Source organism: Equus asinus, chromosome 30, assembly GCF_041296235.1.
Source record: "Equus asinus isolate D_3611 breed Donkey chromosome 30, EquAss-T2T_v2, whole genome shotgun sequence".
In the NCBI taxonomy this organism is placed as follows: Eukaryota; Metazoa; Chordata; class Mammalia; order Perissodactyla; family Equidae; genus Equus; species Equus asinus.
The window spans coordinates 26017800-26045388 of NC_091819.1; the positions used below are offsets into that span (position 1 = coordinate 26017800).

Consider the following 27589-nt stretch of genomic DNA (forward strand, 5'->3'; position numbering starts at 1 on the left):
AAGACCAAGAGCCAAGAAAATAGCTTGTCCAAAGATATTTTTGCTTTGAAAAGAATTTAAACATTCTTACACCTTCTGGTGAGTTGATAGAGCCTTATAAAGGTATCTGAGCAATTATTAATGTCCCTTGAGCATTTGCTAAAAATATTTTTTGATGTCTTAGCAAAGTTTGTAGTAAAACCATCTTGGATCAAAATACGCTTCATGGAGTAAGGATATTTAAAATTAGCCACTAAAAATAACATCATGTAGCTTCTATGGGCTGAAAACAAGTTCCTATAAAAGCTGTTCCTTCGCAAGCAAGATGTTATTTTTAAGGGGTCATTTTAAGTTTCTTTGCGGTTCTCTCAAACCGTGTAATGGTTGTAATCTGCTCGAGGAGGAGGACCAGATCCGTTCAATTTGTATAATGTCAAATTAACAAATTCTTAGGTTGTGTGGACTTCGGCTGGAGCCTGGATTTTTCAGAGAGTGGAAAATGTGAGCTGTCAGGGGCTCCCCACAGTTCGTCCCACTGTGATATCCTCCATGCTGACTCTGAGGCGTCCCACAGCAGGGAATGCTTCCTCCAGCTCTGATGCAGGATTCCACTCGCAGACACCACCCGTGTTCCCCTTCGCGGGAGTGAAGCTTTAGAGAAATGCAAAATGTTTCTTCTGCACTTAAAAGTTTGGGATCTCAGGGTAAATAATGGCTAATCAGAGACTAGTCACGGAGATAAGGAGGGAAGAGATGGTCTCTGCAGTGTCTTAGGTGTTGGTCTTTACAACAGGTTTGGAGCCGGTGGCAAATGCTAGACCAATGCTGGTTGTTTTATTTGACAAAGAGCAGTTAGCTCACTTGGTTTTGCCTGCTGAAGTCTGATTAAGATTTAGAAGCAACCGTGGTAAGGCATCAAACTCAATTTGTGAAAGCACCTGCTAAGTGTGTATGAGTACTGGAGGACGGGGTGCGGAGGGACCCAAGAATAGAGATCAGTATGGAGGCATTTTAAGAATGTATACTTCAATAAAGGACATAAAAAGAAAATAAGGGAATATTCATATGTCTGGTGAGGCTGCCGGGGAATGGTTTTAAGAAAGAAAGTAGAATGGCTAATCAGCACATGAAAAGATGCGCCATCATTAGCCTTCACGAAAACGCCAGTCAAAACCACAGTGAGATACACTATGTGCCTGCTAGGCTGGCTGTAATCCAAGAAACAGGCAAGACCAAGTGCAGTGGGGGGAAATGAGGAGACTGTGTGGAGCCCTCACACACTGCTGGCGGGAATGTAAAATAGTGCGGCCACTTTGAAAAACAGGCATTTCCTCAAAGGGGTAAACCTAGAGTTACCATGGAACTCAAGCAGCTCCCTCCTGAGTGCGTACTGAAGTGAGCACATGCATCCACACACACACTTGTACATGGGTGTTCATAGCAGCATTCTCCATACTATCCAAAAAGTGCTAACAACCCAAATGTCCGTCCACTGATAAATGGATAAATAAAATGTGGTGTATCCATACAATGGAATGTTATTTGGCAATAAAAAGAAATGAGGCATTGATATATGCTGTAATGTGCATGAACCTTGAAAATATTATGCTAAGTGAATGAAGACAGTCACCAAAAAATACATATGGCATGATGTGATTTATGTGAAACTTCCAGAATTGGCAAAAAAATATAGGCTCTGATAGTGGATCACCCCTTGTCAGCAGTTGGAGGGAGAGAGGAATGGGGAGTGACTGCTCATGACATTTCTTTTCAGGGATAGGGAATGTCCTAAAATTAGATGGTTGCACAACCCTGTGAAAATACTAAAAAACATTGAATTGTCCACTTGAAATGAGTGAATTTTATAGTATGTGAATGCTATCTCAGTAAAGCTGTTTGTAAAAAAAGAAAGCTGAATTCTCACATCAGAGTTCTAAGCATAACGGTGGACCACAATTGAATGCACTGACCCCCTTCAGTGATCTCTTTCGATTGTTCACGGTTTTGAAATCCTCCATTTGTCCCCTCGTCTTCCTTCCTGATACACTCCTGGCCATTTCCCCTGTGCCCAGAGAGTTCTGTATGGACTCAAGGAAAGAAAATCTTTTAACTACTAATGTGAATATTAGCTAAGTCAAAATTTGGGAGATAAATCTGCTGGCAAAAACTGTAAAAAAAATCGCACAACTCATTCCAAAATTCAGTCTCCATCGATTTAGATAATTGGTAATTTATTAGCTTGGCCCTGTAGTGATGAAATGAGCCAGTGCTTTCCCTATGTAAACCTATTTCAGGAAATCATAAGTCATGTTAAAAATATACACACACATAATAGGTCTTGTGTGTATTCTGAAATTATTCATCTATTGCAAATAAACTTTTTTCCAATCCAATCTCCATAGGAGGAGTCAGATTGTCCAAGCTTTCTTAATCTGTATTTCTAATGGGGGAAGAGATAAATCCTTCAGAAAAAAAGAGTGGATACAATCATGGTTAAAATAAATAAAAATAAAAGGGAAAGAAATGCGTCTGCAGGTGCTTTGGGGTAGAGCCTCGTGTCTTTCCTTTCTGTGGAGTTCACCCTCTGCCATCTCCCCGCAACGTCTCCACCTGGGTTTGCTGGCCCCGGCTCTTCCTTGGCTTTTCGGGTGCTCAGTCAGCACCGCCCTCCACGGGCCTCCTGACCAAGTTGCTGCTCGGGGTTTTTCCTTCTGCTTATCGTAAACGGTTGGGCCTAGAAACTTGACCCTTGGGCGGCTGCTAGGTCACAAGAGGAATTTTGAGCCCATGGAAAGGAGACGCGCTTGAGGCAGACAGTATAGAGACAGACTTTATATACGGTGCTTCCCAGTGAGTGGGCACTCAGTGGAGATTCACCATGTTGATGCTGAAGAACTGGTTAAGGAATCACAGTGTGGTCTTGGATATTGGCATTTCTAATCAATTCCAGCGTCCATCACTTGAATGACCATCATGGCAAATTTGTATCCTGTAGCTTGGGTTCGTTGGTTTATGTAGAAAGCTGTTATTTACAGTTTGTTCCTCCTTTAAAGGATCTTTAAATTGTCGTCGTCATCGCTGTCATCATCTTTATTTAAACTACTATTATATATACATAATATTTTTTTGCTTTTTTTTTTTTTTGAGGAAGATTAGCCCTGAGCTAACATCTGCTGTCAATCCTCCTCTTCTTGTTGAGGAAGACTGGCCCTGAGCTAACATCCATGCCCATCTTCCTCTACTTTATATGTGGAATGCCTACCACAGCATGGCTTTTGCCAAGCAGTGCCATTCCGCACGCGGGATCGGGATGGGTGAACCCTGGGCCGCCGAGAAGCAGAACATGCGAACTTAACCACTGCACCACTGGGCCAGCCCCTACATAATATTTCTTATATGTATATTATAATTTCTTATCAAATTCAAATTCTAATACTCTTGGAGTTTTAGGAGCTATGATTTTGCAATTTTTAAGAATAATTATATTGCAGAGCCAAAAAAAAGAAAATCGCATTATACCTATAATAATTCCTAAAATGGTGTGACTTTGTTTTTTGCAATTTAGACTTTCTAACTATAATATTATTAACATATAGATTATAGATACTCCCAGTGGTCTGTCTGCTCAGTCTTTTTGCGTGTTGTCTTATATGAAGCCTGTGAGCATTTTCATTTTATTTTATTTCCTTCCATTTTGATTTATTTTGCTTTTGTTTCCTGAGTAAGATCTGTAATAAAACACTTGAGATCACTGATACTTTGAATGTCTTTCTAAGTTTGAAAAATTTATTTAATCAACTTCATCTGTCACTTTATCTTGTAGAGTGATGTTAAACATTCTCTGAATAATCCATCAGCTTTGTCTCCATCCTCTCCCACACGGCCCTGGCCATGTTCCACCTCCGATTGATTATAAAGGTTGCCCCTGCCTTTAGGAAGAGTGGTTGCGCTGGCACCCGCAAGTCACACGCTCTGTCTAGGTGAAAGAAAGTGTTCCTGGCCAACATGTCTCCACAGCTCATTGATCTTTCTCTGGAGAAAGGCTGGTATGTCTCCTTACAGACTCCTTCCTTGAATGATTTAAAACTTGATGCTGAGCTATATAAAGTCCTATTCGGATAGCTGTGCCTCACCGAGGGAGGGTCATGCGGAGGGTGGGGCCACTTCTGCATTTACAAAAAGGGCACACAGTCCTCTCCTTGCGTAAGCTGCATCCACCATTGCATTGTACATGGTTAGCTGATGGTTAGACCTGGCAACGTAAAACTAAAAGGCAGACGAGGAGGAAGGGGCCCTTGTATGAGCGCACAGTCAGGAGGTGGGCCTGTCCGAGTGTTTGGAGACATGCAGATTCAAGCTTTCTGGCTTTTTGTAAGGAAATACTCATTTTCAGAAAGTCCTGGCCTCGAGGAGAACAGAATTCTGGCTGTGTTGGTGGAGACTGTAGCTGTTTTGCTATGAGCAGAATAGACCAGGGTGGTGAGGTCACCACCCTCTTTTCTCGGGCTTCGATGTTCTTGTGCCCCTGGAGTGGTTCTGGAGGTGAGCTGGGACGGGGGCTGATTGCAGGGTGCTCTGGGGGCAGGCCAGCAGTCAGCATTAAGGGCCACCTGCTTGCTCCCTCAGCGGGGCCTGATCCCCTGAGTCCCATTAACCCCAAGGTGACCCTCGTCTCCACCAAATTAGGAGCAGTGGGGCCCTGGAAGAGGACCGTGTGCTTAATTTAGATTCCATCAGGGTCGGCTTCGTGGTAGCGTGTACAGAACCCATAACGAGGCACGATACAGTGCTGTGGTTTGTTTTTGTAAATAAACAGCCAATAATCTAAAGTTATATTAATGACTTAGTGTTTTATCTATATATTTAAGTGCTATTAATAGTCTTCTGTTATTTTATAACATGAGCATCTGAAGTGGGCTGCATTTACCGTCACTTTGAAAAATGATAAAACTTTAAATTAGATCAGATTGTAGAGACATTCACTCTTTTTCGAAAGAGTGGGTAGCTTGGTGATGCGGAAAACACACACATCGGAATCTAGAAGTGAGAGTTTGCCTGTGAGAATCCCTAACCCTCTAAGCTTTCATTTATCAGGAGAGCGTGTCACAGGTCAGCCTCTAACATTTATTGGGGGAGGAAGAGGGAAGGAGGTGGAAGTATTAATCTTTAAGATATTCTAATTATCGCTAAATATTTAGAGAAAACGTATTTTCCCAAAATAAAGCACAACAGAAATAAAAGCATATTCGTGGTAGATCTTAATTTTATGAGATGGAAATATTTTTTAAAGTTAACCTCTTTAGTTCAAATTCCTGTGCCTTAGGGGTGAATATTTTTGGAAAGTTTGATAAAATTCCATTTGGCCACTTTAAAGTTTTCCAAGTGTGTGGGGGAGGTAAATAAGATGAGGAATAATTGGGAAAAAGTCTATTTCATCAGTTAGGAGAATTTGAGATGCTCACAGATAATGCAGAGCTTTCATTTTAAAATCAGTCTAGATGTGGATATTAATGTATTCTTAAACTCGTGCTGTTTTTAGGACAGAAGCAACTCATAATTCTGTGCCTCTGATTAATTTTCTTAATGTTTTCATTTTACAAGTGTGCAATAAAAGCACAGAGTACTGGAGCATGAACTTGAGGCTAGATGGTGTTAATGGCAAATCAGAGAAAAAGGTAGAAAAGCACTTTTTTTCTTTAATATGGACAGACAGACAGTTGGATGGATGGATGGAGAGTTATTGGAAATCATACATAACCATTGAGGGAAAAATACAATCCACGTATGTGAAAGTGTTGTTACTATGAGGAAAGCTTAAATTGGCTCCTCTTCTGCAAGCTCTCTACTTCATCTGTTATTGATAAGGAAAAAGGCAAAGGACTCACAACACACTTTACGCCAGATTATGATCTACTCGTGTGTCTCAAACATTCAGATGAGATTCAGGGACCACACACAACCTCTTGACTTAAGGGAGGCGAGAACATGACCCTCAGAAAGCTGATGGGTTGTGGTGAAAAGGAAAAAATTATGTCAACTTCCATACATATTTTACCATTCATGGGTAGTTATTAAAAACAAGTTTCAGAATGATGCTGATCTGAGAAAAACTAAGAATTAAGGTTCACATCCAAATTCTTAATTATTAGTGGCCATTTTCTATTTTCTGCCTGAGGGTTTAATGAGTTCCCTAACAGGAATAGTGGAGTTCACAGACTTTGGGATCAATTATTATAATACATACAGTTTATTCGTAATTGTATAGTCCAGAGTCATAACCCCTTGTCTACAATTTGGAGATCCCAAAACCTCTGAAGCCAGAAGTTTCTTTATAAGTTTGTGGCAAACTCAAGCTACATGAAGCTGTCTACAGTCATTACCATCCCACGTAGAGTGAGTGTTCATACCTTACTGCAGAAATATTAATGTGTTTGGTTACTCCATGCTGTGTCATGCTAGTGTTATATACCATATTTCTGTCTGAAATTAGAAACGTTCTCAATTCTGTAATCTATCTAGCCCCAGGGGTTTTGGGTAAAGGATTATAGAATGAACAGATATCTGGCTGACTGAAGCCTGTGCTCACTGACCCTAATTCCCTCTCTAGAACCACACAAAGAAATTCAATCCCCTGTCCATGTAATGGGTCTTCAGATATTCAAGGTTAGCTGTGAAGATGCTGTCAGGTTTTCCATTGTCCTGACATAGTATTCCCAGTTCTTTTAATTGTTCTGGAAACTCTTCGGACTTGTTCTGTTTCGTGTAGCTTCCCGCTCAGCCTGGGCCACGTCCTCTGTTATTTCAGCTATGTTCTTACTGGCGCCATGGTTTCACAACAGATTACACTTCTTAATACTCCTAATATCAGCAAGGCCATACCCTTCACCTTTCTTGCTCTGGGAGAAATTTTCCAAGCTGGACTATTTCAAAATCAGTGTTCCCCAACCTAAAGCAGATTCTCTAAGGAATGGATATCCTGAGACAAGTCCTGGGAACCAAGAAGGGGATGGGAAGTCAAGAATGCTTTTATCCCACGTTTAATTTCTCTTTGTAATTGCTCCCCACAGTGCCTTCTTGCACTTTCTTCCAGCCCCAAAAGCAGTTTCTGCATTCTTCTCTCTGAACTTATGACCTGTCCACGTGCTTTACTGAGGTCATTCAGCAAGTATTTGTTAAGTGGCTACTATATGCCAGGCACTGGAGTTGTGAACAAAACCAAATCCTTGCCCTCTGGAGCTTACATTAAATATGCTGGGTGCTGTTACAGGTCTGACGAAAAATAAAATAGGGCAAAGGGAAGAGAGAGTTGTGGGAGGTAGTGGTGGTGTATAAAAACTAGCCAGGCAACATCTCTGAGAAGTGATGTGTAGGGAGGGACTTGAAGAAAGTGAGGGAACAAACTGGTGGATATCTGGAGACAGAACATTCCAGGTGGAGGGGGCAGCGAGTGCGAAGCCTGAGGAAGGAGTGTGTTTAGGGAGTAGACCAAAGTGTCTGGAACAGAGTGAGCAAGAGGAGGGCAGTAGAAGATGTGAGCAGAGAGGGGCTGTTAGGGGCAGATGGTGTAGCCTGTGGGCCGGGTGAAGAAAGGGCTTCAAGAAGCAGAGCAGAAAGGGAGAAGCATATAAATGCTGCTCGTGCTCACAGGAGGGAGATGAGGACTGAGAGGTGACCTTTGGATTTGGGAATTGGGAGGAATTGGTGACATCCACAAGAGCAGTCTCTGTCGAGCGGTTAGGGCCAGAGGCTGATCAGATGGGAGCAGAGGCAGCGGAGACGGTGACTATGCGCAACTCTCTTGAGGTGTTTGTACATATAAAGGGTTGCAGAGGAAAGAAGGTCTAGCCAGAGGAGGAGGTCAATTAGGGATTTTTTTTTCGTGGTGGGATAAACAGCGTATTTCTGACCGGATGGGAATAATCTAGTAGAGGAAAAATTATGACCCTTATTCTCCCTTAGTATGTGTGTTTCCTTGATCCCATTCCTGCCTTGTATCTCCCATATCTTACTCCTTAATTAAGCCATTCTTTCTCCTCCATAATTCTAACCCTTTATGATATAAATAGCTTTGTTGTGCTCTTTTATGAGTTTTCCAGGGAGGAAATGTGATAAACTCCCTATAAACTAATTTCTGTGTCTAATAGCCCTTGAGTCCCTCCCCCCTGCCCAAAGAAAGTCTTTATTAAAAAATAGGATCCAAGTTACTCATCCACGTTATCCTTGCTCGAGAAGCGTCAAAACAGAAACCATGGCGTAAGTACCAACAGAGCTTAACTTTATATCTCACTAGCCATAATCAAAAACTTTTCTGAACTGTATGCAAAAAAAATCACTGAGATTAAGAAAATATCTTAACACAAGTGGAAATGGTAAAAGGACATTTGCATGAAAAATCTTAAATGTAGTAAACAACACTATTCTCCTGTAATAAAAGGTGAACTTTGCTGTCCAATGTGATTTGATAATAGTTTTGGCCAAGATATATGACAAAAATTTGTTTTATTTCCTATCATAAATTTGTGGAACCAGGGAGTGTCATTTGACCATTTTATTGAAAAAATCTAAAATATCCTCAATAAGTACAGAGAGAACGTGTTCCTTCCCAGGGGACTTAGATAAAAGGCACATCGCTTGAGTTACTTTTGTAAATTCCATGTAAATCCACATCTAATATAGAATTAAAATAGTCTCTACTGTAAGCTCCGTGAGAAAAACGAACCCTTTTTTTCTAAATCAGAGATTTTAAATTAACAATGAACATGTGATCAGAAGCTTAAGAATCCTAAAATGTACATGAATACAAATATTCCCATTTTCACTGACTATTAAAAGCTTCTCATCTAGGCATTTTAAAAAGTTATAAAAAGCACCTTCCAGATTTCTCAACTTTTTCTGATACCATGTTAAATTCCTTTTGGAAGAAGATGAAAAAAGGATATTTTTGGTTTGACAGAATATAATTCAGGCTCTTTATTTACACAATGGAATGTGAGCCTTACTGTTTACTCTCTAGTCCCTAAAGCAGATGTATTTTCCTTCTTCAGCAGCACAGAATCTTGGCATTTCCAGCTTGTGTCCAAGACCCTACCCATCTTCTGACTCCTATTCAGTTGAGACTGTTGCAATTTGAGATAATCAAGGAAATATGCTAACTGTCCTGGATTTTTCAGAGCTGTATCCCAGTATCAGATTAGATCACCAAAGAACCAAGGGACATGCTCGAAGCGTATGTTCACCCCCCCCTCCTCAGAAATGCCTTCACTGAGTTAAAGCTTAAAATTTAGTCTCAGTTTATATTGAGGATTTGTGTAAAGAGGCCATTGGAAAAATTTCTCTATCTTCTGTATTTTTACTTTTATTTATTTTATTTAGATATACATCATTATAGTTCAATTTCTGTATGCACTACATCATGTTCACCACCAAAAGTCTAGTCTTCATCCATCACCATACCAATATCCCCCTTTAACCCTTTTGCCCTCCCACCATCCTACTTCCCCTCTGGTAACCACCAATCTGTTCTCCATATCTATACATTTGTTTGTTTGTTTGTTGTTTTTTATCTTCTATATATGAGTGAAATCATGTGTTATGTGTCTTTTTTCCACTTGACTTATTTTGCTTAGCATAATACCCTCAAGGTCCATCCATGTTGTTGCAAATAGCAAGATTTCATCTTTTTATGGCTGAGTAGTATTCCATTGTATAGGTATAATCTTCTTTATCCATTCATCTGTCTGTGGGCACTTAGGTTGTTTCCAAGTCTTAGCTATTGTAAATAATGCTGCAATGAACATAGGAGTGCATGTATTTTTTCAAATTAGTGTTTACATGTTCTTTGGATGAATACCCAGGAGTGGAATGGCTGGATCATATGGTAGTTCTATTTTTAATTTTTTGAGGAATCTCCATACTGTTTTCCATAGTGGCTGCACCAATTTTCATTCCCACCAGCAGTATATGAGGGTTCCCTTTTCTCCACATTCGCTCTGACACTTGTAATTTTTTGTCTTTTTAATAATGGCCTTTCTGATGGGCATGAGGTGACATCTCATTGTGTTTTTGATTTGCATTTCCCTAATAATTAGTGATGTTGAACATCTTTTCATGTGCCTGTTGGCCATCTGTACATCTTCTTTGGAACAATGACTATTCAGATCCTCTGCCCATTTTTTAATCAGGTTATTTGTATTTTTGTTGTTGAGTTCTATGAATTCTTTATACATTTTGGAAATTAACCCCTTATTGGATATATGATTTGCAAATATTTCTCCCCAGTTGCTAGGAAGTTTATCACAATACAGACCTACCTCAAGAAATAATAAAAATATCAAACAATCTAACAGTGCATCTAAAGGAACTAGAAACAGAAGAACAAACAAAGCTCAAAATCAGTAGAAGCAAGGAAATAATAAAAATCAGAGTGTAAATAAATGAAATAAAAAGTAATAAATAAAATAATGAAATAAAATCCAGGACCAGACAGCTTCCCCAGTGAATTCTACCAAACATTCAAAGAAGCTTTAATACCTATCCTTCTTGAATTATTCCAAAAAATTGAAAAGGAAAGAGTGCTTCCAAACTCATTTTATGAGGCCAGCATTACCCTGATATCAAACCAGACAGGGCAACACAAAAAAAGAAAATTACAGGCCAGTATTGCTAATGAACATAGGTGCAAAAGTTCTCAACAAAGTATTAGCAAATAAAATACAACAACACATTAAAAGGATCATATACTACAATCAAGTGAGATTTATTCCAGGCATGCAGGGATGATTCACGATCCAGAAATCAATGTGGTACACTACATTAACAAAATGAAGAATGAAAATCATACAATCATCTCAATAGATGGCAGAGAAAGCATTCGACGAGGCTCATCAAACATTTATGATAAAAACTCTGAATAAAATGGATATAGAAGAAAAATACCTCAACACAATAAAGGCTGCTAACATCATACTCAATGGTGAAGAAGTGAAAGCTATCCTTCTGAGAACAGGAACAAGAAAGGATGCCTACTCTCAGCACTCTTATTCAACATAGTATTGGAAGTCCTAGCCAGAGCAATTAGACAAGACAAAGAAATAAAAGGGATCCAAATTGGAAGGGAAGAAGTAAAACTGTCACTGCTTGCCTGAAGAATCCACCAAAAACTATATTAGAAATAATAAATGACTATGGTAGGGTTGCAGGGTACAAAATCAACATACAAAAGTTAGTTGCGTTTCTATACACTAACAATGAATAGCAGAAAGAAAAATCAAGAAAACAATCTCATTTTCAATCGCAGCAAAAAGAATAAGATACTTAGGAATAAATTTAACCCCAGAGGTGAAAGACCTTTACACTGAAAACTATAAGACGTTGATAAAAATCAAAGAAGACACAAAGAAATGGAAAAATATTCTGTGCTTATGAATTAGAAGAATTTTTAAATGTCCGTATTACCTAAAGCAATCTACAGATTCAGTGCAGTCGCTCTCAAAGCCCAAAGGTATTCTTCATGAAGTAGATAAAAGAATCCTACAATTTATCTGGAACCACAAAAGACCCCAAATAGCCAAAGCAATCCTGAGAAAAAAAACAAAGGTGGAGGCATCACACTCACTGATTTCAAAGTATACTGCAAAGCTATAGTTATCAAAACAGTATGGTACTGACACAAAAACAGACAGATAGATCAATGGAACAGAATTGAGAGCCTGGAAGTAAACCCACACAGTTAATTTTTGACAAAGGAGCCAAGAACATACAATGGAGAAAGAAAAGTCTCTTTAATGAATGGTGTTGGGGAAACTGGACAGCCACATGCAAAAGAATGAAAGTAAACCGTTGTCTTACATTGTACCCAAAAATTAACTCAAAATGGATTAAAGACTTGAATGTAAGAACTAAAACCATAAAACTCCTAGGACAAAATATAGGCAGTACACTCTTTGACATCAGTCTTAGAACTATCTTCTTGGAAATGTCTCCTCAACCAAGGGAAACAAAAGGAAAAATGAACAAATGGGACTGCATCAAACTGAAAAGCTTCTGCACAGCAAAGGAAACTGTCATCGAAATGGAAAGACAACCTATCTGCTGTGTTTTTAGATTTGTACTGACTACGGTTTACATCTCTCATTTGGAGAACCAGGTAAAAATTCCTCCTAGAAATTAGAATCAAGAAAATTGGTGGTAGTGTTGTTTTCTCCAAACCATCCTACATATTTTCCTTTTTCAGAGATGAACGCTATAGCCCGTTGTGTTTCCATTGCTACTTTTCCTTGAACGGAGTTCAAAATTTGTCCAACCGTAATACTTCTCCCTGGCATCTGATAAAACACATGCGCCCATTTTTCTAAATAATTTCTCTTTTCAAAAATCATTTTAAACTGCCCCATTTTATATGATCAGAGTTTAAAAGATTCAGTCTTTTGAATCAAATGCTTCTGAATGAATAGAAATAAAAATAAATATAAATTAATATAATGAATGTAAATATATAAATATATGATAAATGTAAATATATAAATAGAAAGAAACAGAAAAGGGAGGATCCCCATGGTCCTCTGTTTCGTCTTTCCCGTGCGTTTGCATTATGAGAGGCAGGATAGAGAGCTGTAGGGGTCAGTTGTCTGTGTCGGTGTTTGTCTGCATTTGAACTGCAGATCTGCCACAGATTGACGTGTGACTCCAAGCAAGTAATTTGACCATTTTAAGTTTCAATTTCCTCATTGTAAAGCTGGGTAACAACAGACTCCACCTCTTGGGGTTACTACCAGATTTAAAGGAAATAGTATCTGTAAACCCTCAGCCCAGTGCCTGTAAGTTCTCAGTAAGTGTCAGCTGCTATTGTGCTGAGCCAGGCACTGTGCTGGGTGTGGCACGTGGAGAGGAAAGACATTCCGCTCTCTGCCTTCCAAGAGCTTACATTATAGTGTCTTTGAAGATGCTCTTTCTGCGGAAGCTTTCTAAAGGGGAAGGGATATTGAACTTGGGAAATAATTGAAGATCTTGTATCCCAATTTACTTCCCATCGCAGGAATACCATTTTTACAGTACTAATAGCTAGACATTGAGCTGTGATTTTGTACCCTTGTTAGTGGGTGTGATAGGGAAGGAGTACAGACTCCAAAGTCAACCATATCTGGGTTTTCTTCTTCATTCTTCCATTGTGTGACCTCAAGAACCTCTCTGAGTCCCAGGTTCCTTGTCTCTAAAATACCCTAACAGCATCTCTGATGCTTGGTCACCGGATGGTTAAATGTGGTGGTGCACATGAGTACCCACTGTGTGTAGCACATCTCTGGCTCACTGCAAATGTTAATTTTCTTCAAATAAGAAAGCAACTCACTTTTGGACATCTGTGATTGCTAGGGCAGTTTTCTTCGTTCTCAGGTTAAAAGATTTGTCTCTCTATAAATTTTACCAGTTGATTGTGCTTAGACCCCCGTCAACTGTGATGCTTTTTAAAACAAGAACATAACCATACGTAAAGTCACCCTGTTATCTTCGTCGAGCATATTTGATCATTGTAAATTCATCTAAGTATCCTCTCATCTAGCCATCATTTCTCTATCTAGTCCTCAGACATCCCATTCAAGATTCTTTAAATGCTTTGTTGAAATGAAGATATGTTACATCTGTCATTTATCTTTTCCACTAACCTATGAGTTAATAAGAGTTAGTGAGACTAGTTTGATACAATTTCATGTTGAATCCTTGCAGGCTCCTAATGATTCATGTAGTGTGTACAAAATTAGTTATTCTATACGATGGAACAACTATTACTATTTCATAACTTTAAATTTTATGTACATTCATTCAAGCTAAATTGTTATTTATGGATGGAATTATAACAGTAAGTCAGTAAACTCAAAGGTCAAGTCAGATAAAACTCTGCATAGTTTACTCAGTGTGATTGGACATCCAGACTCACTGCTGAAGAGTTCGCCAGAGGAAGGGCGCAAAAACAAGAGATGTCCATCCAAGGCCTAGTTATTTGCCAAAATCTCTCTCTGTGATTTTCTTAGCTTAATTTTAGTGTCCCTGTTCGTCATCATTCACTCACTGAGTCAGTTCTTTTTCTAGTATCTAGTGAGTACTTACCTGTGTGAGCTTTTTTATTATCCCTGGCAATGTCAAAGTGATACACGTGATCCCTAATCTAAAAGGGCTTCCTGTTCAATAAGGCAGAGACCGATAAATGAATAGCCACGGCTCTTCTTTAAAATGAAAGTCATGAAAGCAGAGGGGACTGCATGCATAAGCCTGCCTGCACGTCAGGAGTACTTCCCATAGGAAGCCAGTTTTGAGCTGAATTTGAAGGACCCATGGGAGGAAGAGAAAAAAGAATGGGCCGTCCCAGAGGAACAGATTTAGCAAAGACCTCCCTAGGAGTGGGGAACGGTTCCGGATGGCTGGAGCCCATGGAACGTTGTAGAGACTGAAGAGAAGATAGGTTAGTTGTAAGTGGCCTTGAATACCTCACTCAGGAACTTGAACAGTTTTTTCTTGACAAATGGATAATTGGTTCAGGAGATTCCCACGTTTAGGACATTTGTGAAGGAGGGATTAGACCCACGCGGAAGCCTGTCTGCAGGGGATGGCAGTGATTCAGGTGACACAAGGAGGGGGCTTGAAAAGTAATCAGGGGCAATGGAATTAGAGAGGTTGGGACAGATTTTAAAATCGTTACTACGGAATAATTAATAACAGAACTTGTTAACCATTTGCATATGCTTGGAGGGGGTGGTGAAGACGGGGAGACAGAGTTTGGAGAGTGAAGGGCTATGTTCTTAACCAAGGCCCAGGTGGGGAGAGGAGGAGAATGTCCACTAGGACCTGGAGCTCGGGGGAAAGGTCAGAGCTAGAGGTATGCATCCGAGCGTCTTCAGCACAGCAGCGATAGTTGGGATTATAAAGGGGAGCTTTCCTGTGGATACTACAGAGTCAAGATTAGAGCCCTGGGGGGATATAGCATTGGGGTGAGGGTTAACAAATAAGCAGCAGAAGAGATTAAGGAAGCACGTAAAGAAAGATAGCTGGAAAACTCACAAGTTCTCTGAGGACCAAAGGATAAGAGAACTTAAAGAATTAAGGACTAGTGAACTAACCCTATCAGTCATTAGCATGGTGGACGAGAGTAAGGACTAGAAAACACTGGTGGAGGTGGATTTGCCACTTAGGAAAGAATTGACAGCTTTTTGACTCAGCGGAGAGGCTGATGTGAATAATGATGTGTTTGTGTGTGTGTGTGTGTGTGTGAATTTTTTGTTTTGTTTGCTCTGAAATGAGAGCATAGCAGTGTATATCCATACTCATCTTTCCTCACCGAGAACCATTCCAAGACTATGGGGAAAAGCTTTCTTCTGAGGTAGCTCATTCATGAGTTATAATATTGTACATTTATAGACTCTCAGACAGTCATCAAAGAGATTCAGACTATAAGAAATTGAGTGGATTGGTTGAAATGTGTTTCCTTCGAATAAATGACATCTTTTTTCACCCATGTATACTCCACAAAAATAGTTTCAAGAAACACTGATGTACACCATCTCTGCTTATTGGCCTTATGTTCATGAGAAGAATGTATTTGTGGTTTTTAGAACATAGACGTAGAACATGTGTGTCTAATTGTCGTGGAATCCTAGATTTTGGACTACGAATATTCCTCAAAATTCAGCTCATATTTTTGATAAAAGTGGCAGGCTTCCCTCATGGATTACAGTGAAGTGAGGGGACTACGAGGTGTATAAGTCATCTCTGTTGGCCCCACAGCCCCAGTGAGTGGGGCCGGGCCCTCTGGACTGTACAGCACGTCCTCCTTCAGCTCTTGGTGTCCGTCACTGAGCCACATTCCTGTCACGTCAAGCAACTCGAAGGTTTTTTTAAAGCTTTTTTTCCTTGAGTCAGGAGCTCCTTTGCGCTCATTCTGATTGCTCTCCATAAGCATTTGAGGTTTTCTCTGAAAAAGACGGAGATTGTCAGGACTGAAATTCAGAAATTCATCTCAAAGTCTGAAATATGTGCCTGAGGAAACTCAAGTTCTTTCCACTTGAGGTAATGGTGAGGGACATTTTGGTCGATTGTTCTCATTATATTTTCAGGGGTTTTGTGGGTTTGTGTGTGTGTATTTTAAATCACTGAGATTATAAAGGAGAGAGGACAAAGCCAGGAACAACCCCCCCCCAAATCATCTTTAATTCCACAGCGCCTCTAATACATCCATCTTTACCTGGCGAGAGACCCACAACTATGTGTGTGTGTGTTTGTCTTTTTTTCCCTTTCTCTCTTGAGGGTGGTGTTGTGTTTCAGTGAAGTACCTTGTGAACTGGTCATAATGACAATCACGCCAACTCTTAGCTTGTTGTTAGAAGGTCCATGTCCGCCGTCTCAGGACCTCAGACATGTGACATCCCAGCGCCAGGCTGCACTTTAGTCCCTCATGGCTGTAGACTCCAGTAAGGAATCAGGCTGCTCCCAGCAAGCCGGGTTGGAGCCAGCAGGAAATGAATCCGTCTGCCACAGCTACTTGTTTAGACCAAATTATTAATGCTTAGTGGCAGACGAATGGCCCCCTTTCTCATTCGACTGAATGACGGGAGCCTATCTGTTTTCTTGATAAGACTGTGGCCAGCCCGGCGTTTGGTCTAGAAGGTAGATAAAAATTATTCTGCCTGCGGGCTGCAGGGACGTCTGGTTTCCTTTCTCTGTATCTGTGCCAGAGGGTATCTCCCTTATTCATCTCGCACACTGTCTTTAAACTTAATCACACTGAACTTTCTGTATATGTTTGCCTGACAATAAATGGGTCTGGGGTGAGGGAGGGAAAGTGCAGAGAAAATACATCTTTATTAAGAGAGAAATAAGAAAACACTCTCTTTGTTTAGAATAACGCTGGTGTAGATGAGCCCAGTTCTACTAAGGACAAAATTTGAAAAGCTTTCCTTTTGTTTTAAAAATACCAAAATAAATATAATATTTGGAATTTAACCTAGTTTCAACAAATTCTGTGATAAAAAGTATTTTTCATTCTATCACTTACCATTGTCTTCTCTATAATATATTCTCAATCTCCTAGACTCACATTTTCTATGCTTAATAATTTACTTCTAAGCTTAATATCTTAAAACTAAATGAAGTTGTTACAACTTCCAGTGTTTGGCATGTAAGGAATAAAAAATCTGTAGAGACATATTGAAATTTAACTAGTTTTTTAGGTTACACTTTAGTACATAAATGTAATACGAGTTTTTTTTTAAATAAATTTAAACTTTAGTACTTAGAGATGTTTTGTTTTCCTCTGGTCATTTTTGCGCAGGCCCTAGAAACTGATTCACCCGAGGGATGATCTCGTAGTCATATTCCTCACTAAATCCCTCTCGTCTTATCCTGTGGGTGGTTGTAGCATCGCAGAATCTGCCAGTACCAGTTAATGGTGTCACACTTCTTTACCTTGATAAGCTGGAGTTTCAGGTTTTACATTCTTTCCAGCATTACTTTCTGTCCTCATGGGCAACTTGCTGAATAAAGCAGGTTGGGTGGTGCAATATGGCGACCTTTGCAACACCTTAGACTCTTACACTACCTATCTGTAAGTCAGACTTCTGGCCTGCCTAACCTTGCAGACACAGCTGCGAAGCCTGAGGTATGTGGGAGGTGCAGCGGGAGGGGAAGCCCCGTGACAGCTGAAATTACTGCTTCCAAGTCCAGGAACCTTCTTCTTTAGCTCAAGCTGAACTCGGAGTTATTGCTGTAATTGGAGGCCCACCGAAATTACTTACTTCGCTGGCTTTCCTCTCTCGAGAAGGCAGAAATTATTAAAAGAAGGCAGAGGCTCTGCTTAAGGCAGGCATGCTGGCACTGGCGAGAAGTGATCACAACCTGCCGTCCTAGACAGAAGCAAAACTTAGGAAGGGGACAGGATGTAAATTGGGCGCAGGGTGGCCGGGCCATGGTGGCCTGAGGAGGCCTGCATCAGCCGTTACAGCAGGGCGGGGGCGCGAGGGCGAGGCCGCCAGGGAAATTCAGACAGTTAAGAAATTTCAAGGTTAGTTTTTTCAAAAAGACTTCGTTCACAATTGGTGATACGAAGGTTGGCCCTTGAAGGGCACAAGGTCCCATTCTCTGGGTATCTGTCATTCACTCTCGGTGACTACTGCCAGAGCGAAACTTTGCTGGTGACAAAAGTCGTGTTGCTCACATTGGTCCCCTGCTCTGTTGACAAACCGCTTCCACGTGCCTTCTGGTCATTTCCTATAACTAAACTCTCCCTTGAAAGATAAAGAAGCCCTCGTATTCTTTGATTACCTTTGGTCCTCCATTTAAGGGATAAGCATATACTTTCGGAATTTGTTCAGCATAGTTTTGTTTCTAAAGTTTCACATTACTGCAAAATAGGCGCATAAACAACTCTCACAGCCACTGTATACCGTTTAGTATCCTCCTCTTCTGTCTAAAAAATAATGTGACATTTCCTGTTTTCTAGTCTCTGCTTTCTGTGTTGTTTTCCAAAACCACTAAAAGTGATGAGTGAAGAACTTTCTTTTCATTATTATATGCTTTGGTTTTGACCATATTTTCCGTCTGTCGTCGAGGTGGCTGACTAGAAGTCTCGACTGTTAGAATAAACTTATCAAAGATGTCATCCGCAAATTTTCCTCTGCCTTGTTAGTTCTCTCCTAGTGCTCGGTCTTGTTGACAAATGCCCTGGCGGTGGCCTCGGGCGCCTGGAGCCCCTGAGGAAGAGCGCAGCTTCAGGGAGCACCCGGGTGTGTCTGCCGGGCGCAGACCTGCCAACCTGCCGAGAGCTGGACGCCAAGGACCGAGTCCTGCAGCCCAGCTATGGTGTCCTCTCTCCTCGTGGTGACTGCTGTCTCTCTTTGTAAACGAAGAATTGTTCCTCATTTTATTCCCCTCCTCCTCTTACAGCAGGATGTATTGCTCATTGTTATTTATTGTTTGAAATGTTATTGCCACCACGCCTTTCACTTACAGCCTTTGATGTTATGAGATGAACATCGTTTTCTTACTCAGTTTGGGAAATTTTAGGCATCACTGGAGGAAGGGTGAGGCAGGAGGTGAAGGGGGTGGAACATGTATGAGTAGTTACTCAAGAGGCCTGAACTCAGAGCTGACAGCGCTGCCACGATGGAGGGCCCGAGGGATGACGCTCGGACAGACAGCTGCCTCGGCCCCGCCATCCTGGCTTCTCCCTCATTATCTTTCTTATTTCTGCCAACTCTGGCAGTGTATCTCACCTCCAGGGACACATTCTTTTTTCCTCCCTAAAGTGTTGAAAAAATTTCTTGTCAGGGTTTTGTTGAAATGAAATTGGCTTTTGGAAGAAGCAGCATTTGCTAGGAAGCTGGGAGGGGTGGGATTCACCAAGTGCTGAAGGGAGCACGTTTTCGCTCTCTGGGGCTGTGGCCATGGACAGAGAGGGGTGAGGAAGTGGTGGTCCAGGGGCGCAGCGTGGCTGCCCAGGCTGGGCTTTGGGGAGAATGCCTCGGCTCCAGGTGCAGTTTCTCAGAGCGTGGCCCACCAGCTGCCTGCAGCCGATTCTTCTGGCATGCCGCTTATCAATGCATCCCAGAGGGACTAAAGTAGAATACAGAAGCGAGGGCCTGGAGAGCTGCACCTGAAGAGATTCCCCATGATTCTTTGAAGAGCGAGTGCTCAAGATTCTGGTGCATAGCTGGAGGTGCTTAAGACGCAGTGACTACCCCACTTCAGTCAGATGCAGAAGAAACTGAAGCATAAACCAGAAGCCCAGTTTGAACTTTGCCCCTGAGTAGCGTGGGTCCAGTGGCAGCGAAGGGAGATATGTTTACAGCCCCTTCAGCTCGCTGTGGTGTCTTTGACTCTAGCTGGGCCTGTGCATGTGGTACTCTGTGTATAGCTCTCTTCTTCTTTCACCCTCAGTCCCCTTTCCCCTTACAAGAAAAGTCTGGAAAATTAAGATTTCTCTTTGAAACGAGGTTCAGCCATCCACCTGCTCCAGAAAGGTTTCTACAACCCGTACCCCCCAACCCCAGGAGCCTCCTGTGGGGCACAGCTGGCCCTCTGCAAGCCTAGGTGGCTGTGCTTGACGCACCCTTGTAATTTACTTGCTTGCGTGTGTCTCTCTCCTGTTAGACATTGAGTTTAATTGTCCTTATAAAATTGAGCCAAGCCCAGCGCCCGACTGGGACTTACTGCTCCATAAATGATTGTCAAGTGAATGGATGAGCTGAAAGATCCTGGGCGGCGTCTTTGACGTACACGCTCCTCGGTTTTCGTCATCTCTGCCATAAGGAATGGCTGACTTTGTTTTTGTGTAAAATTAAATATGTGAGTATTAGACTCAGCTTCCTAGGATGCTTATAAAAATGTGTTTTCAGAGCAAAATAAATAGGAGAGCGAGAAAATTAAGATGCTCTGGTGATCTAAATAGTTGTGAAGTACATTTTTTTAAATGTCATGAAATGCTTTACAGAGCTCCAAGGAAATTGAACAGGGGATCTGCTGGATTTTGGCTAAGTGCTAAAAAAAATTTCCTTAATTCCCTGTCCAAATACTTCAACTTAAATTTACTGGCAGCTATTTCAGAGGAAGATGGGAACTCTGCAGTCCTCGGTTTGTTATAGAGAAAATGTTTTTGTCTTCAAATGTTTGGAGGAAGGATTAAAGGCAATTTATGGCTTGGGTGGAAAGTAGTAAGAGTGGAAACAATGGAGCGTCTTCTAAATTGTCATCATTTTCTGGAATTAATAACAATATCAACCCAGCAGGCCTTTATGTCCAGAAGGAATTACTTTGATTTGTCCTGCTTTAAGGTAAAGTGTCACATCAATCTTGTACCTGCGGTTCTGGATTATTTGTTTGATTCTATTGTTTAAAAACAGGGATTCATTCAGCCACATAGACGATGAATTCTATCATTAGAGCTTTTGCCACTGAGCTGAACAAATATGTTTATAATTCATTTCTTTCAGGAAACAGGCTTCAAGATCTACAGAGAAAGTCTTTCATTGAGACGTCATGGCCTTTTTAGTTTCTCCTGAAATAGTCCGTTTTTAATTCCCAAGGAAAATCACGATACTGAAAAATAAATTAACCTGCTAGGTTATTTTCCTTCTTATGGCACCCCTTTTTAATAGATCCCAGTTTACAGATTTCTTACTGTTTGTTTAATGAAAACACTTATATGTAACTTTTTATAGTACTTTACAATTTATAAAGAACTTTTTAAATGAATTTTTTTATTTTTACAGTAACTGTGTAGTAATGCTATTAGATAATGTTGAGCCTTTTTATAATTCGCGAGACTATACGGGTCAGTGATGTGAGGGCTTCACTCGGTGTCAAAGGGCAGAGCCAGGACTTACAGCCGAGCTTCTCCCCGAATACCCTCCTCTTTGAACCGCCCCTCTGGTGACTGCAGTCTGCTCTTTGGAGTATGAGTTTAAAACGAAATCCTAGAAGTGTTGAAACGTTATCATGGCTCACTCTCTGTTTTCCATTTTCAATTAAATGATTGGTTCCCATGCTTGATGAGGCTCAGTTTTGTAAAAGCTGCCCCAATGCTCATTGTAAATGACTCTCGCACATGGGCAAGTATGATGGGGACAAGTGCATCTGAAGTTATTTTAAGTAAGCATATGAGTTTTTATCTGATACCGTTTGTTTAATTATTTTAATGCTTCTGATTTATGTAATGGAGCCAATCTCAGTACCCTCGCCTGAAAATGAGAGCTATTTCTTTACTTTATTGTCTGTAAGACTCCTTTAATATAGGATGCAGTGTGTACACAAAAATATTAATGTGTTTGTATCCTATTCCATTCGACATCCTTTGCTCCCAAGTTAGGAACCCCTGGATGAATTAGCCTCTAGCCTCTGTGTTTTAAATCCAATGTCGGATAACGTTCCTGTGTAAGTGTCATCTTATTTTCTCCAAGAATACAGATCCTTGAGTTGGCTGTAAAGTGGATTGCAATGATCTAGTAAGTCTTTGTTTAAATACATGTGTCTTCTCCCCCCCAGAGTAAGAGAAGCCGAAGAGGTGTGTAGGCAGAAGAAGGGAAAATCACTTTATAAAATAAAACCAAGGCATGACTCCGGAATTGTGAGTATTTAACTTTTGCTTTTTTTAACTTGTGATTTTCTTTGGCTTTTAAACACTGTTTTCACTATATATAGAAACTCATATAATAATAAGTTAATAAATTTCCTCTTAAGTTTGAATAAATAATGAGCTCTGACTTAAAGAATCTCCTCGTCCTTATGCCTTTAATCAAGCCCCAAAGGCTAAGAGAGTCTCGGTATTCAGCATTTGAAGCTTAAGAATCAAGATAAATCTACAAAGGAAATGCATATGTGGACGGTGTGTGGGGGGAGCTGGGACCACCTTCACTTTCTTCGCTGCACGCAATCACAGCACTGGGCTGCCTGTGAGCCCGGAGGGGCCGTGACAGCTGGATTAGCGCACCGGGATCTAAAACACAATGGGAAACGCCAAGCGTGGTGCTGGCCTTTGCTCAGACCAGGGGGCTCAGACCTGCTTTGTACCCACAAATGTTTCTACAGAGGTGGCTGTTACAGCTGTCAGCCAATAGACTGAGTTTAACAAGCTAATCTAAGTTTCTTCTTTGCCTACTTCGTCCTTTAAAATAAAAGGCCCAAGTTGTGCACCTTGGGAGGGAAGGGCTTGGTGAAGATAGCAGGTTTTCCCTTGTGATACTGTCAATGTTTTGATCAATGATTTGAGAGATTACTGCTTGGTGCCACAGAGTAAGTAAATGCTGCTGTTTTAAATGAAAAGTTGAGTTGTGCCTTCAAATAGGAGCATTTTGAATTCAATGTCTAATATTATCTAAATGGAAGAGATATTAAAATAACCCAAATGGGGATATGATTAAACAGCCCTATTTAGAAAAAGTTAGGCATTACATCTCCAGTTAAAAGATATTTTTGGGGCTGGCCCAGTGCATAGTAGTTAAGTTCATGCACTCCACTTCTGCGCCTGGGGTTTGCAGATTTGGATCCCAGGCATGGACTTACACACTGCTCATTAAGACATGCTGTGGCAGCGTCACATTTGTAAAGTAGAGGAAGATTGGCATAGATGTTAACTCAGGGCCAATCTTCCTCACCAAAAAAAAAATAAAAGGGATATTTTCCCTTCAGTTTCTCTGTATCAAAATTAATCCTATCAAATGACAAGTATTCTATTACGGTTTAGTTTATTTTCTGTCTTTTTGATTAAAGTACGATCTTAAAGGAGTATTGGATGAGGACAAATAATTATTTATTAGTTAACCTCAATCATGCTATTTTAAGGATGGAAGAGAGCTGAATCACATTAACCACGAAATGAAGCAGCCAGTTCAGTTTTCATATTTATATATTTGTGCTCAGCACTGGAAACGAGAAAAGTGAGTTGGCACCCTTTCACATCGATTAGAAGCTAACTTTTAAAAAGCTTTTTTTTTCCTAAAAAATATTTGATGATTTGTCTTGGAGAAAATTCTAAAAGATAGAGCAGATTCTACTTATTTTCTTTTTTCCTTTACAAGCTGGTAGATCTTTAACATTTTCCCAAAGAATTGGATCCAAACAAGGGAAGGATCTTGTGTGGGCTATTCTAAATTCCATCCCTTTTTAAAAGTTCTTCTTTCTAACTGTAACTTTTATCTGGTACTTTTATTTTAGAAAGCAAAAATAAGCATGAAAACCTGAACAGTGAAAAGCAGAACGAAAACGAGTCCCTGCAGCCACTTCCACAACATTCAGCTGACCTGAGGGCGGGGAGGAACCTGCACCGTTTTGATCGTCTTTCTTCTTGACCTCTTGCATAATCTTTGTGTTTTCTGGACAGTTCACTGACGGTTGAATTTTACTGTACATTCATATAAAAATGCAAAAGCAGTAGACCAGTGGAGAATTTAACACCTTTTCTTTTTTGTCAAGTTTATGGTATTATACCAATAGACCAAAACAGCATGTTGTAAGAGGCAGTATCTGCATTCATTCTGAACATGCTACACATTAACCTGAAATTTACTTTTGTGGGACATTCCCTCTCACAGCAGAACACCTCCCATTCCACTGACAACCAGTGCTCCCCATCACTGCGTTTAGACTTATGGTTACAATGTTATTTCTAGTGAATTGTTTGTATCAGTTTCATGTCTACAATATAAATTTTCTATTTTAAAATTTAAGTACCATTTATATCTCATAATCAAGGCTTTCCCAACTGTTGGGTTGCTCTCCATAACTATATATTTGTGAAAGAAGATAATCATTTTTTTACTCAAGTCAGATAATCAATAGAAAAAAATACAGCAGAAGGAAAACCCTTCCCTATAAATCATTTCATATAGGCAGGAGCCAGAGTTTTAAGTTTAATGAAGGCTTTCATCAGACTTCGTTCTTTGAGAACAGAATTGCAGCAAAAGTAAATTGAACTAAAGATTTTCCACTCTATAGCATTTACCATTGCCCTTCACAAAGAAAACATGACTCAATATTTTGAAGGAATTTAAATAAATGATGCTCATAAAATTGCCAAACATGACTAATTATTGGCAAAAAAATGATAATAATGAGGTTTTGGATGGATTGGAATCTCTCTGGAACCTCTTCATTAAACATACCTGCCTGAGTGTTGTGACATGGCTGGGGTTGGCTTGATGTGTTACGGCAGGTGATTCAAAGCTGTAAAATGAGTATGTCGTGATTCAGTGTCTCAAGGAGGCTAGGAAAGCATTTTATTTTACTTTACTTTGAGGGAGGAAAAGTGTATCTCTCACTCTTTCTGAGAGTTCTTTAAAGTCAGCTCATGATGCATTGCGATGGTTCTGTCTAACATTAATGGCTTGTTTTTTTGATTCTTTTAATGATATTTGTTGGGAGTTATGGTTGTGGACACAAAGGAGAATTTATTGCTATTGAAAACCAATTATGGAAAGCAACTTAAAATTTTAGAACATGTTCTGAATCATAACTTCGTTTGTATTTATGTAAAATATGGTCTCTTACCTTTTAGTTTGTAGTTTAAGTGCAAAGGAACAGTAGTGGTTTTTTAGTTGTTGTTTTGTAGTTTTCCTGTCCCCTTCAGGCTCTTCAATGTGTATATTACCATCCTTCAATGAAATAATAGGGCATTTAACAAAGATCGCTATGTGCAATACTGTATTTAGTGTTTCTATTTCAATTTTTCTAGGATGTTAATTTATATGAAAATAAAATGAATAATAAAAGAGTTTTATGCCTGTTGTTTGCATATTGCCTAAGGATACTTGCAAAATGCAGCCATCATACTTTACACTGGGGGGAAATAAGTTAGATTCTCCGCATTTGAAGATTTTTTAAAGTTCTTATTTCAGACTTAACAGTTGTTAACAGTAAATACTTAACTATTTGATGAATGCTTATTTTTAGAGGTAATCATTCTGCTACATCAAAACATTTTGGAAAAAGGTTGAAATTTTCCTTATGCAATTTTGAGGAAGAAGTATTTTCCACTTATGAACACCAATATATTAATATTTGAGAAATCCTTTTTCCAAAAGTTAGAAATTAGGTGCAAAAATTCATTTGATACAGATTAAGTAGGGGAGGGCTTGGGGCTTCATTTTCTTCCTAGCACTTATCACTGCCTGTTGCTAGCGTATAGTTACGTGGTTTTAGTGTATGGTCTGCCACCCACTCAAATTTAAATCCAGAAAGATAAAGGCTTTTTTCCCTCAGTTCTAAATCTGTAACATTAAATGCAGTATGTGGTACTCAATAAAGATTGATTGATGTAGTGACTAAATAAATGAGAGGAAGAGAAAGGAGAAGTTCCAGAGAGAAGGGGAATGAAGGATCCATAATGTGTGCTGGACGCCCAGTTGGATGTTTCTATTAGATGGAGGATATTGATCAGGAACTCATGAGAGAGCTTCAATTCTGGACATTTTGATGTAAGAACCATCTGCATTCAGGAGGTAGTTGAAATCAAGTAGATTGTTGGAATTGCCTAGGAAATCAGGAATAGATTAAAAAAAGAAAACTAATTGAGGTCAGGTTAAACCAGTGTTTAAAAGAGAAAAAGAAATAGGTCATAAAAGAAACCTCAGGAAGATTAACCAAGGAATTAAAAGCTGAGAACCACAGAGAAGTAAAATTGCAGAAGTCAAAGTAAACAGCACTTCAAGAAGAGACTCTCCCCACTGACACCTCCCTATTGCCCTTCAAACATAATACGTGTAAATAATAAATGGAATACACTATATGGAATGGAGTGATTTATTCAGTTTTCTATTTAAAACTCTGCTTTGGGGAGCAATGTAGAAAAGAGGTAACTATAAACTCTGAACAAAATATGAAAGCAACCAGTTGGAGGCTCTGGACAATGAACAAAGGAGGCAGATTCTGCGGTGGGGGAAGTTGAACTTGTAAGACAAGAGTGGCCTGGCTTCAGTGATGGTGCTGCACGAGACAGCCAGCATCTGCCAGACCAGCCAGAAGACAGGGGGACAATATCTTTAAAGTCCTGGCAGGGGAGAGACCCTGTCAACTAGAATTCTGTATCCTATGAAAAGATACTTCAAGAGTGAAGGTGAAATAAAGACATTTGCATGTATAAGAAAACAACGATATTTGGCACCAGCACACCTGTACTGCAGGAGTGTTAAAGAAAGTGCTTCACGTTGAAGGGACATGAAAGCAAAGGAAAACGTGTATCTTCAGGAAGGAATACTAAGTACCGGAAGTAGTAAATGCCTAGGAGAATATAAAAAACTAGTGATTTTGCTTTTAATTTCTTTTAAACGCTGACCGTTTAAAGCAAAAAATATACAGCATTTGTCTTGAAGAGTTTATAACATGTAAATTAATACATAAGGCAATTATAAAGGATGGTGCGGGGGGGGGAAGAACTTGCAAGATTTCTGCATTTTACATGAAGTGGGACAATATTAACTCCAACAGGCTGTGCAAAGTGAAGGATGTAAACTCTGACAGTGCATGTTAGAACCATGAGTGCAGCCACTAAAAAGCGATGGAAAGAAGTATAACTAAAAAGCCAGTAGATGCATTAACATGGAATTCAAAGTGTACTCGAATAGTTCAAAAGAGGACAGGAAAGGAGGATCAGGGACAACAAAATTAGAAGGGACAAAGGACAAACAGCAAGATGGTAGTCGTAAACAAAACCTTTTGAATAATTACATATAAATGGGCTAAACACTGTAAAAGGCAGATTATGGTGTCTGCTAAAAACACTTTAGTTAGAAAGACACAAGTAGTCATAAATGCATGTGTGTTGATAACAGCTTTGAAATTAATGAAGTGAAATTTGATCGAATTAAGGAAGAAATAATTCCATAATCATAGTTGGAGGTTTTAACACTCCTTTCCTACCTACTAAGAGAACAATAGAGAACAAACCAGTAATGAGGGAGGGAGAGAGGAATCTCCCTACAGGGTAATGCGAACTAATCATGCTCCATTTTGGGAGGGAAACCAAACCAAGCTCACTACCACGGATGTGGGGCTTACCTACCAGGGAAAGTCAACTGAAAACAGCTTCAGTGGCTGCCAGTGGAGATGCTAACAAAGCAGCATGTGGTGGCAAGAGAAAGCC

At 40.0% G+C, this 27589-nt stretch overlaps 1 protein-coding gene across 2 annotated transcripts in view; it reads left to right on the forward strand.

The window, feature by feature from the left end:
• FMN2 (formin 2) overlaps positions 1 to 25223 on the forward strand; it is a 345907-nt gene extending 320684 nt beyond the window's left edge. Inside the window, exons 17-18 of one of the 2 annotated variants that reach the window (XM_070501555.1) lie at positions 22000 to 22081; positions 23668 to 25223. In XM_070501555.1, the coding sequence (XP_070357656.1) occupies positions 22000 to 22081; positions 23668 to 23694 (109 nt within the window). In that variant the 3' untranslated portion in view covers positions 23695 to 25223. Of the gene's footprint in view, positions 1 to 21999; positions 22082 to 23667 lie in introns of those variants that run through there. The other variant, XM_070501556.1, reaches the window with a different exon arrangement.
• The last annotated feature ends 2366 nt before the right edge of the window (positions 25224 to 27589 follow it).